The following is a 12,962-nucleotide window of genomic DNA, read 5'->3' as shown; positions in this document are numbered from 1 at the left end:
AATCACAAACATGAAACAGACTTTAAAAGCCTGCTGCTAGTGACATCCTTCCTCTAGGAAAGCCACATCCTCCAGCTTGCCCCAAACAGCACCACAGAGACTATAGGGGCATCTTATTCAAACTACCAGGCATTATTCTACTAAAACACATTCAAATGCTATTCCTTAAATTAAAATACTTTTAAGAGTTCTCTTAGTGTCTTAGGGTTTTCATGATGTGGAGAAACACCATGACCATGGCAACTCTTATAAAGGAAAGCATTTTAATTGGGGCTGGCTAACAATTTCAGAGGTTTAGTAGAGTTTCATCCTGGCAGGAAGCATGGCAGCATCCAGGCATGCATGGTGCTAAATAAAGAGCTGAGAGTTCTACATCTTGATCCTCCACAGGCAGCAGAAGTTCCACAACGAGCACAGCTTGAGCGCAGGAACCAATGTTCAGATGAAGGGACATTTTCCTCTCAAAACCCTACACTAACACTATTAAGTATAAAACTGTAATGTTTTAACCACATGAACTATTAAAATAAATGCAACCTCCAAAATGCAAAAAAAAATTAACCAATAGGGAAAAATATGTAATTAAAAAAAATAATGTTCCCCTCAGTAAAGAGTATTTGAGTTAAGTCTAGTATCTTAACATCAGAATAAATATGTGGTAAAGCTTGATTAGCAAAACAATATACACTGTGTAAGACCAGCATGGACTCGACTTTGTCAAGAACAGTTTATCCACTGTCCTGCTTTCACATCCTTAAAACCAGGAACAAGGAAATATAACAAATTTCCTTTACACTCATGATTTTAGAATGTAAAGCCAGCCTCTAGCCAGTGAAAACAGTCACTTAAGAATAAGAATGTCTGGGCTGGAGAGATGGCTCAGAGGTTAAGAGCACTGTCTGCTCTTCCAGAGGTCCTGAGTGCAATTCCCAGCAACCACATGGTGGCTCACAACCATCTGTAATGGGATCTGATGCCCTCTTCTGGCCTGCGGTTGTACATGCAGGCAGAGTGCTGTAAACATAATAAATAAATCTTTAAAAAAAAAAAAAAGAATAAGAATGTCTTTGAAGATTACTAATCTTACCCAGAGTAAAAATACAGGCTATTTCTATATATAAACTGATGGCATTAACCAACCTATATTCAAAATAACCCTCAATGATGTCTTCAAAGTGGATTATAGATCAAAGTGTTAAGACTGAGTTAGAAAACAATAGCACTTCCCTGCAACAGTCACACAATGAATGTAAATCAAAAGGTAATAATCTGAATTATGATCTTTTAACACACCTTTCTTTCCAAAATTCAAAGCAAACACTTGAACATTAACTTCACTAAAGGAGGTTAGCCAGAGGACAAACACAGTAGTAAGCAGCCACTTGGTGGCTTTCCCTTTTAGCAATCACTTGGAGAGAATTACTGTTGTTCTACTCAACTACTATGCCCATCATTTCTCAGTTCTCAGCTTTACCAAAGGAAGGAGGAGATATAAACTCTATTATGCAATAGCTGTATTCCTAAATGTTTGAACATAAGATAAAGTTCAACATACATTCACTGAAGTTAGAGATACTATTTTTTAAATTTAACCAAAGATGATTAAAAAGAACAAAACTTCAGATTAGTAAGAAATCATCTCACCTACTACCATAAGAGTGAATTCAAATCCTCTTTTCACCGATTTTCTGTACACTTGATTTGGGAGGTTGGCAAATCCCACATAGCCCTCAAGGTTCTTCGGTTGCTGAGGAAGGTAGGAAGAACCATGTAATTCATGTATTAATTTTGTAACATTACAAATTCCCTCATTAACTTATTTTTTTAATTATACAAGCTATTCTTCATAGCAAGTCAAATAGCTTATATTATCATCAATAAAAACATTAATTGAAAAAGGTACAGAAAAATTGAGCACGACTTGAAAATAAAAGTGACTAATTACTAAAACCCAGGAAGGAAGAATGAATAAAGCCTATTCTCAGAGCAAAGATCTCACTTGACAGTAAATTAGTAACAAGAGCTGACTGACTTACTAAAGCAACAAAGTAACAAAGAAGTTTTAACAGGAAAAAACCAAATCCCCTTAAATGTATATACTGACAACCTTTGCACACTAGTTTCCACACTTAAATGTTCTTTAAATTATCTTGACTCAAGCAAGAATATAAAAATTTGTGCTTAAAGCACATCTTTTCCATAAATCTTGAAGATTTTCAGTATCAATGTCAAAAGGCATGTTTCTTTCTAGCTGTAATCCCAGGCCCACTTGTATCATTTCAAGATGACCCATGATCTTGTATCATTTCAAGATGACCCATGACCTTGTATCATTTCAAGATGACCCATGATCTTGTATCATTTCAAGATGACCCATGATCTTGTATCATTTCAAGATGACCCATGATCTTGCTACCTCCCTCTTCATGAAATAAAACGTATAATACTGGATTTAAAATAAACTATAACTATGTCAGTTATACGGAGTTTTGATTCATTGATGAACAATCATTTCATGAGTAATTTTTAAAAATAATTTTAAATTGGTCAAGTAAATCTGACTCTGTTTCTGACACATTTCAATTCTAATGGTAAAACATGTGATATCAAAGAGTTACTCCAACATGTCTGGATTCAAATGGTCTATACTCTTAACTGGGATCACATTTACAGCTAAACCACAACTTCCATGCTTCCCACTATTTTAAACTAATTTTTAATCCAAATATTGAAGACCCAAGCTAGTCAAATAAATTAAGAGTTAATTTTGAGCGCAATTAGGAGTCTAATCAGACTATAATATTTTAAAGCCAAGTGTTATGAGTACAGCTAAGTTCCTTAAAGATCATATTTCATCTAATTATAAGTTAAATTTAACTTAATTTAGACTATAAACAATGTTTTATATAAATTACATAGTATACTCACAGCTACTTTGTAATGGAAACATTTCCATCATTCCAGTATTCCAGATTCCAACAGAACAAATTCACAGAAGACAAGTGAAGAATTCCACAAAATGGCCCATTCAGTCCAAACAGGAGTAGCAGATCCATTGGAACACAGCAAAATACAGAAAAATGAAAGTTACTTACATGTAACTCAACAAATTAAAGTAAATTAATAAGCTAAAATAAACTGAAGACAGACTCCTATGCATGTCCAAGGAATACTCTCACATTTTCAGTACTTTTGCTATTTCCTTTGGAAACATTTAAAGATCTCCTATCTTTTACTAAAAGCCAGTTACTATACTATGTACCTGAAATCTTACAGGAAACGCTGAGGAAAATGTAGACCTAAGAAGTTTCAGGAAGGTATACTATGAATTTCATATTGTTGTCGGTCAATAGCTAAGTTTTGACACATTCAATGCAGCATTTCAAAATCTGTCAATTCAGACTTAAAAGACAAGTAGATTGTAGCTAAAGGTAGCACACAGGCATAATTAGGTAAACTACAGGCTATGAAAACTGGAAGACAACTTAAAGAACACAGAAAAACAAATTAGAATCAATTCCCTGTGAAAGGCACATGTTTACACTTGTGTACAGCCTACCTCAAACAATTTGAGGCAGTTAAGGTCTTCTCGTAGCCGATAATTAAATTAATTTAATAAGTAAAAGCAAAATTTCAAAAACTGTCACACACACACACTCACTCACGCACTGCTGTGCAAATTATCTGCGAGTTAAAAGTCTTCACCACCTATCCTTTTCTCATGCCATGTAAAGGAAGCCACCAGACAGAAGGTAGAAACACCTCAGAGTATGTACCTGTGTCTTACTGTCTTTTCTTCAGTAGTCCTTGGTTCATAATCAGTACTGTTTTAGGGTTGAATTAAGAAAAGGCAGGAAGCATTCCAGACAACAGGAAGGACCCTAAACTGGCAATAAATCTGCTACTTTCGGGAACAAAAGAGAAGATATGTGATCTACACCAGAGGAAAAAGACAACAGGATAGGAAATAAGGTCAGGGAGGCAGGCAGGGGCCAGATCATATGGGACTCAGCTAAAGCAAGAAGTTGGAATATTATTTTAGACAGGAAAGGAAGCCACCGGAGGGTTTTACACAGGCAAGTGACCTGATTAACAAGTTAAAGATAGCTCTTACTGCTAAGTGAAGCAGAAGAACTAAGAAGACTGCTGCAATTATCCAACGAAGAGTACATTAAATTAAGCTACTAGCAGGAAGCAATGAGAGATTAAGGATTCCAAGTGTGTTTTTCAAGGTAGAGTTGGTGGAATATTGCTAATAAATTGGATAATATCAATGAAAAAAAAAAACAAATCAAGAGTAACTACTGGCTTCTGACTTGAGCAACTTGATGGTTAGTGATAGTTATGAAAACTCTGGGTAATGGAGGAAATGGGTAGGGAATGCCAAAATCAACACAGCCTTAAACATGTAAGTTTGGGATGTCTTATTCAAGCAGAGGTGTTCAGTAGACAGCTTTAAACAGATGACTAGAAAATTCCAAGGTTGCAAGTTATCTGCACATGGATACTACTGGATTCCAAATGGAAGAGGCTCCAAGGCAAAGCCTTGACGCACTCTAACACATTAGGCTGAAAATTAAAGTTGAGAAAACCCTACCAGGAAGATGGGAGGAAAACTAAGACTGCAAGGATGGGACAGCCTTTTAACTGTTATACCTAACAAAGGAAAAGATGACCTGTACAGTTTTAAGTTTACTGCTACCTTTTAACAAGACCACTCTTAATAATACAGCAAAGATGTGATTAGGCTGATTTAGGTACACTTAAATTTAAATGATCTAGAACATTTAACTTAACAATTCCCATATGACTGGTTTCTGAGTGCTAGATTTTCTCTAAAATCCTAACAAAATATGAATCCATAACTGATAATCTCCAAAAGAGTGGATGATCACACTTTCAAAACAAATTTCTTCTGAAAAAAAATTTATCCAAATGACAAAGTAATTTGGCTACTGCCGCCAACAAATTTTCCTAGAATTTGCATGCAAGCATCCCAGAAAATACAAAACCTACAGCCTGGAGCTAACCTGGCACCAAATACAATGTAAAAACTATACTAACAACATAACACTGTTTGTTAACCAGAGGAGATAAGTTTTAAGCATCTTTCCTAACTCTGAACTTTAAAAACCTAAGTCTTTAAATCTGAAAGTCTTTTTTTTTTAAAGATTTATTTATTTATTATACGTAAGTACACTGTAGCTGTCTTCAGACACACCAGAAGAGGGCATCAGATCTCATTACAGATGGTTGTGAGCCACCATGTGGTTGCTGGGATTTGAACTCAGGACCTCCAAAAGAGCAGTCAGTGCTCTTAACCACTGAGCTATCTCTCCAGCCCCTAAATCTGAAAGTCCTAACCACCCATTACTCCTTTTCCTGCACACATAAAATAGTCACAGTGCCAGAAGGAAGTTAAATCTCTGGGTAAGGAAATGTTATTTATATGTATGTGTGAGTGGTATAATTATGACTTTTATAATAATGAAACTATAAATAAACAGTTTCACTGAGGCCCTTGGATCATGAAGGTACTCCCTGACCTGAAGCTAGTTACATAAGAAGCAACACTGATCTCTTATAATAGCTTGTATTTATAAAATATTTTAGTTAATAGATAAAATTTCTATATCAAATATCTTATTTGAGAAGACAAACTACTCTGTTGATGGAAATAAAATACATTGTATAGATCTGTGTTAAATTCATTTAACTAGTTGTAGAAATTAAAAAATACTAGAATAACAATATATTTCAAATAAGTTATAACCGGCTATAAAATTGAAAATTTTGCAGAACTGGGTTATATTTTTTTTTACCATATATATAGATTCTATTTCTCCCACTGTCATTGCATTTAAGAAAAAAATACCAGGTTGCAAAGATACAAAGGATACATCAATAACTTTAAATAGCATGGATAAACACTGATCTTTCCTCTATGGTTTAAATTCAATCTTTGAATTTTAGCATATATGTATATTACATGTTGTTTTACTCAATGACAAAAAATTAAATTTACCTCCAAGTCTTTCAACTAATTCTAATGGAGGAGGCAGGCAGTGGTGCACAGCCGCAGTCCCAGCCCCAAATGGAAGCAGAGCAACAGAGTCACTCGAGCACTGGGACTCAAGGCCAGCCCAGTGAAACCTCCACTGCAAAGCTAATTAACTCATTATAACTATGAGAACCAATCACAAATTATAAAAGGAAAAGATATTACCACAAAAATTTACTTGTCTACTACATAATATCTCTAGCATTACATAATACATATAACTACAACTCTCAGGCACTTGCTTAGCTGAATTTCTAAATCATATAGCAAAAGAGAAAATGTTGAAGAACTGCACCATTAAAATGGTATGAATATTTTTATTATAAATAATCTAAAAAGTACATATTAAACTTAGTATAACACGAACACTGAAATATTACAGGATTACATAGGCATATCTCCTACTCCTATTTTAAAGGTTCATGTGCTTTTCTGTATTTCTCCAGCTAGTTTCTACTGCAATGTGGGTTTTGTTTTTGTTGGTTTTTTTATGTTGTAAAATGTATTTTGTGTGAGTACAAACTTGTGGATATCATGGCTCTAATGTCAGACAATTTTGGGAGTCAGTTCTTTATTTCTACAATGTTGAGGGGGGTTCTATCTCATTTCTGCTGTTGTAAATTTTAAGCTAGTGATAGGATTACAGATGGAAGTGATGAACTAAAATAAAATTCATTTTTATTTTCATTCATGTGCACCTACGTGTGTCTGTGTGTGTACATGTCACATGCACATGAGTACCTATAGAAGCCAGAACTGGGCATCAACTCCCTTGGAGCTGAAGTTCCAGGTGGTTGTGAACTACCCAGTATGGGTGCTGTGAAATAAAAGTCTTCTGAAAAAAACAGCAAAAGCCTCTTAACCACTGAGCACTTTTCCAGCCTCAAATGCATTAAATTAAATGCAGTAGATGTATACTGGACTATATACCAAAGTACTAAGCTGATGTACTTCTATAATTAACCTGGGGGGGGTGCTAATTCTTATATTTCTGATTTCAGGTTTGAACAACTAGATGAACTGTTGTACATATTAGTAAATATAGAAATCATTTCAATTTAATGTACCATTAATTTAGATTAATTCTTCTAATCTTAAAAGAGAGGAATGACTAGAAAAATTTTAAGAGACAAATATATGCAAACAATAAAAACAGGTAGAGAGGGCAAGGAGTTAGACCTGGTGGCTACTAGGGAGTCTAAGGCAGGAAGAATACAGGTTCAAGGCCTGCCAAAGTTAACAAGGTTGAATATGATGTAAGTTGGTGTTGGAGAGTTTAGTATGAACAAGGCCCTGATTCAACCTGATTCAAAATACAAAAAAAGAGAGAGTAAAAATAAAAAGTAAGGCTGTAGATCACAAAATCTTTGGATGTAAACTTGAAGCCATGTGATATTTTGTTTTCAAATAGCAACCTATAACTTGAACATAAAGTAACAAATTTAGGATTTATCTGAAACTGTTATTCTCTGGAAAAGACAAAAGGACCAGACTCAAGAGAGCTGGCAAGTAGAGCTGAATTAAGGGGTCACATGTGGAGAAGGCAATAACTAAAAGAATGTGAAGTGTGAAAACTGTAGAAGGGAGTGTCTTTTTAAGATTTAACAAAAGAAACACAAGTTTCAGGCCCCTTATACGGCCATTAAAATTCTAGCTGAAGTTAAGGATGTAGCTCTCTGGTGTGTACTCACAATATAGAATATTCTCTTTTCCACTACACATGTTGGATCATTGACTGTTCTCAGAGGCAAAGCCAAAAGGATCACACATAGGAGCCAACATTATCTACAAAGCAAGTCCTAGAATAACAGAAAGCGAACTTGCCTCAATAAAATAAAATAAAATAAAATAAAATAAAATAAAATAAAATAAAATGGGTCACCTCTATAAATATAATAAATGAGTATATAGAAAACCCTAACTGTAATAAATTCCTGGTAGGACTATAAGTACTGCTACTAATTGGAAAAGATTTGTAATAGCTTGAAAAAAAATTAACATGTATACATCTGTGTATTTGAGTCAGACTAAAGAAATGAACCCTAAGTCATCATCACTACAGAATTTTTTTAAGTCAATTAACAGCCAACCAGCTGAAGAGCTCTGTGGGAAAAGGTGACTGCTGGCAAGCATGAAGACATCAGCTCAATTTCCCCAAACCCACAAGACAATGATAACCAACTCCTGCAAGTTGTTCTCTGACCTCCACAAGTATCCCCATACCCAGGATAAATAAACAAATGTAAATAAATAAATAAAAATAATAAAAACAATATAAAAGAAGACAGTACCCCAATCTTAATTAACATCAGTGTTGTTTGGCTAGCTGGGCTTCATGGCAATTCTTCTACTATCTCCCAAGTTATCGCCAAGGAATCAGAAGCAACTCAATTTTTAAAAATTCACAATGAAAGAAAATGAAGCCATGTACTTCATAAACTACTGTGTGTTTACTTTTCTTTAAGTCATTTTATTCGTTTCCATTTCAAATGATATTCCCCTTCCCAGTTACCCCCCACCCCCACCACATTCCCCTTCTCCCCTCCCCTTTCGCCTCTATGAAGATGCTTCTCCACCCACTCCCACTTCACAGTCTAGAATCCCCCTACCCTGGGGGGTCAAGCCTCCCTCCCCACCCACTGATGTTAAATAAGGCCATCCTCTGTTACATAGGTATCTGGAGTCCTGGCTCCCTCCACGTATAATCTTTGGTTGGTGTTTTAGTCCCTGGGAGCTGTGGGTGGTCCAGTTAGTTGATACTGTTCTTACGGGGTTGCAATCCCCTTCAGCTCTTTCAGTCCTGCCCCTAGCTCTTTCTTTTAAACAGGTAAATTAGACTTTTTGTATGTTGACAAACTCATAAAACTACAAAAGAAAAAAATCTTAGCTGTAAGGAGAATACAAGGAAAGTCGAGAAATAAACTATTAATAAAGTAAGACAGATAAACAGTTGCTCAAGTGTATATCAACCACAGCAGAGTTAGACATTTCAAGAGTCTGGTAGTCTTATGACCCCAATTAAGTCCTATTATTTCTTAATTCAGTGAAAAAAACAGAAGGTACACGTGAAGTCTGCAAGTGACTAAGCTAAAAGTTACTTTCTAGGACTCTAGACCTCTAGCCAAACCGTGTGCCTTTTCTGAAAGACAAAGTTTTAATGAAGGTCATAACTAGAACAGAACTTCAGAAATAAGAGATGGAAAACATATTTGATCTATTCAGTAAATTCTCCAAATTTAAGGAAAGAATGAATAAGCAAAAACTATATAGCAGCCCAAGGAAAAAAGAAATATATCTTAGTTGACAACATACATCAGTAGGGAAACAAAACTGTCCTAAAAGGTTATTTAACTTTAAGATTCATTAGCTTATTTCTCTAGAATGTAACCCCAGGAAAGGCCATGTACAAAATATAGTTCAGAGGGAAGTAGCAATGGTACAAAAGCCCTGGCTGTCTGCTTCATAAACACTGTCAAAAGAAAGGAAAACAAACTCCCAAACCTCAGAAAAGCCGCAGGATTGCCTCCAGAAGATTATCTAATACTGAAGAAGAAATAGCCTTCTGATCTCAAGAAACAAATGAGAACCTCTGAGTTCTAATACAGGACATAAGTGTTTTTAAATTTTCTTTGAGTTACATTAAAAAAGCAAAAGGAAACAAAATTAATGTAACAACATACTTTACCAATGCAAGATGTTCAAAACATTCTATAATCAATATAAAATTAACAAGGAAAAAAGCAAAAAAACAAAAAAAGTTAACAAGATACTTCATATAAAAATGTTTCACAATCCATACCTTAATTCACACCTCACCTCATCTAAAGTGTTCAACCACCATGTGTTACTATTATGTCGGACAGTTCAGGGTTAAGCAACCACCTAACTTAGACTGCAGGGTGAGCTGCTTCTATGATGAGACTAAATGATTTATTTCCTGTCCTACAATCTCCTGAAATTATTGGGAAGATTATCCCAGAAATTTAGGGATTAGTTTTATCACAGTTTTCGTCTGTCATTGTTATCTTTTCTTTATGCAATATATGAGCATTCTCTAATTTTACTGTAGGGTTCTGAACAGAAAAACTTTGTAAGTGAAAAAAATTCTATTTTTGTATTGCTTCCCTACTGCATTCCCATGAAAAAACAAACACTTGGTTTTGGGGGGTGGGGGAGAGTAGTTGTGACAGACCTAGCATATTGATGTAGTTGCTGGGAAATTAAAATTTTTACAAAAATTATTAGCTAAATTCTTAATAAATTATAAAGGTTTCTCTAAAATTATAAGCTAAATTCTATAACTAAAGATTTGAAAAGCCTTCTTTGTTAAGCTACTGAAGCAAAAAAATAACTTAATATCACAAAAAAGGTGTATGGCCTTTTTTCTTTAGCTTTGAAGGCTACAGATTCTAGTAAGCTTTTGATGAAAGCACACACCTAACCCCCACCTAGAAATAGGCAATTAAAATCTATAGCTTGGCTGTAGAGCCTGAGATATAGTAATCTTAATAATAACCTAAAAACCCACACTGTAAGTAATGAAAAGATACTAAAGTTCAGTAATAGATAAACCAGCTTATTAAAGTAGAGGTTTAGGTGCAATATTCTCAACACAGATTCACTAGTTAGGAAAAAGCCAAAACAGTAAAGATTGATGAAGAAGCTAGCTACGGGAATTAAGGTCCTTTGTTTAACTTAACTAGATTCTACTTCATTAAACACAATACCTATAACCAACAGAACTTAGAATACCTACCCTTCAATCAAAAAAGCCTGAAGTAAGCTATGAGTATGCTGTATTTAACCAACTTGTGCTTTCTAACAAAAAACGCCAAGGCAAGACTGACTACTTTCTGTATGCTTTCACTATTTCCATTCACGTCAAATTTTCATTTCTCCAAACTTAAACTAGAGTAATCAATTCACCCTGTTGGGCAAGCCGTATATTCTGAGCATCTTTAGTCAACAGCCTAAATGGGTTTGGTGGCTCCTTTACTAGTAGATTGTTTTATATATCCGCAGAACAAGATTATCCCTACTTAAATTAACTTCCTTTTCAACCAGCATCTCAACTTTATAGGAAAAAAACTGAGAGCTAAACAAGTAATCTAGCTCTATGATTAACAGTGTAGATCTTAAATTGGACTGAATTTGAGGCATGTTTACACAGGAGAATTGAGATCTGGTACTGTAAACATGGTCAAAATATGAGTAAGGAAGTCAAAGGCCCTAGGGGAAAACCTATATCATGTTGTCAAACTACCTTTTAAATATTTATATTTATAGATAGATAGACAGACAGAAACACATAGGTCAGATAGATGGCTTTTTAAAAAAGAAACCAGGAAATAAGAATAAAAGGTAGGTAGATATATGTACAAAGCAGAAAATTCAAAAAGCTACAGTTTTAAAACTCATCCCAAAAATGTAAGAAAAGTAAATTACTAACTTAAAGTACTAATAAACACCGTAAGAATAACTAGAGAAGGGGAAGAGGTTTGCTAAATATTCTCTTTAAAATATTGTTTATAATTTAAAATATCGAAGCTATAAAATGTCCAGAAACTACAAAATAGATAAGCAACTTTAACACATTTAATTCTGAAGTTTAAAAATTTTAAATGTACTTAAAACATACTAATAATGGTTTAATAGATCAAAAGACTATATTAAGTGAATACCAAACTTTCATAACGTATTTACAGAATATTTTCACATATATTGCCTCATATTGTAAGAAAGATTCTTTCTTATAAAGAGTCTCAGCCCTGGCTATTCGTCAAAATCACCTAAAATATAAAATACTTAAATACAAATTTCTGGACCCTTTCTCTCACCTAGAGAATAAATGAATCTTTGAATGGGTTATATACTTTAAATATTTCCGACACCAAAATTGGGCATAATACCACTGATTATAGCATTTAATAATAACACTGATTATAGCAATTAAGAGTGAAATGAATTAATCAGCGATTATTGAAGTTACTGTTTTCCCTGTTCCCTGTTATTTAACCTAATCATAAAAGTCCATTCACTAAAATTTTATTTTTATACTTACTTTAAAAATGGTTTACAATGTCAGTATTAGAAATGAGTTAGCTACTAGAGAAGTTTTCTTTGTAGAAAATCACTTCATATTTCAGAATGTTACAACAAGTGGAATGGTATTCAAGTTATTTTTAATAGTAGTATACATTAAAAGCATAAAGATAAAATTACAAAAAAACTTTTTTTCCTCTTATACAAATAATCTCCCTCAAAATAGTCTCTAAACTTGATAAAATAGAAAAAAATCCTTCAATAGAACTCTTGACTATATATAAGAATACAAAATCTTGGACTAGAGATGGTTCCTCAATTAAGAGGACTAGGTGTTCTAGAGGAACTTATGTTCAATTCCCAGCACCATGTGGCAGCTCACAACTGTCTAACTCAGTTCCTGGGGATCTGATACCCTCAAACCAATGCACATAAAATAAAATTAAAAAAAAACATAGGGCTGGAGAGGTAGCTCAGCAGTTAAGACACTGTCTGCTCTTCCAGAGGTCCTGAGTCAATTCCCAGCAACCACATGGTTACTGTGGTATGATACCTTCTGGCATCCGGGTGTACATACAAATAGAGTACTAACATACATTAAATCTTTTTTTAAATTAATAACTTTTTAAAAGTTTAAAAGATACAAAATGTCAATTCTTTTAAAAAAAAGACATTAGTTTGAAATGTACCAGTTCAAATGTTAATAAACTTTAGTAATAATATGTTCAAGAAATTAGGAGATTTGGCCTAACCGAGAACAGGAAAACTTCACTAAATCACTTTTAGAATTTTCTGATGTGCAAATTAATCTGTTCACTTACAAAATATAATAAATTAAGGCACAAGTGAATACAGTAAT

General features: G+C 34.1%; 1 protein-coding gene across 6 annotated transcripts in view; it reads right to left on the bottom strand.

Annotated features, from left to right (window-relative positions):
* Septin7 (septin 7) overlaps positions 1 to 12,962 on the bottom strand; it is a 63,261-nt gene that overhangs the window by 40,828 nt on the left and 9,471 nt on the right. For 5 of the 6 annotated variants that reach the window (NM_022616.2, XM_087563578.1, XM_087563576.1 and 2 more), the window contains 1 exon segment: positions 1,645 to 1,747. In NM_022616.2, coding sequence (NP_072138.2) covers positions 1,645 to 1,747 — 103 coding nt within the window. 6 annotated transcript variants of the gene reach the window in all.

The sequence above is a fragment of the Rattus norvegicus genome, chromosome 8, assembly GCF_021556685.1.
Source record: "Rattus norvegicus strain SHRSP/BbbUtx chromosome 8, alternate assembly SHRSP_T2T, whole genome shotgun sequence".
Lineage (NCBI taxonomy): Eukaryota > Metazoa > Chordata > Mammalia > Rodentia > Muridae > Rattus > Rattus norvegicus.
Note: the sequence above shows the minus strand (reverse complement) of the source record. Positions and strands in the feature narration are given on the sequence as shown.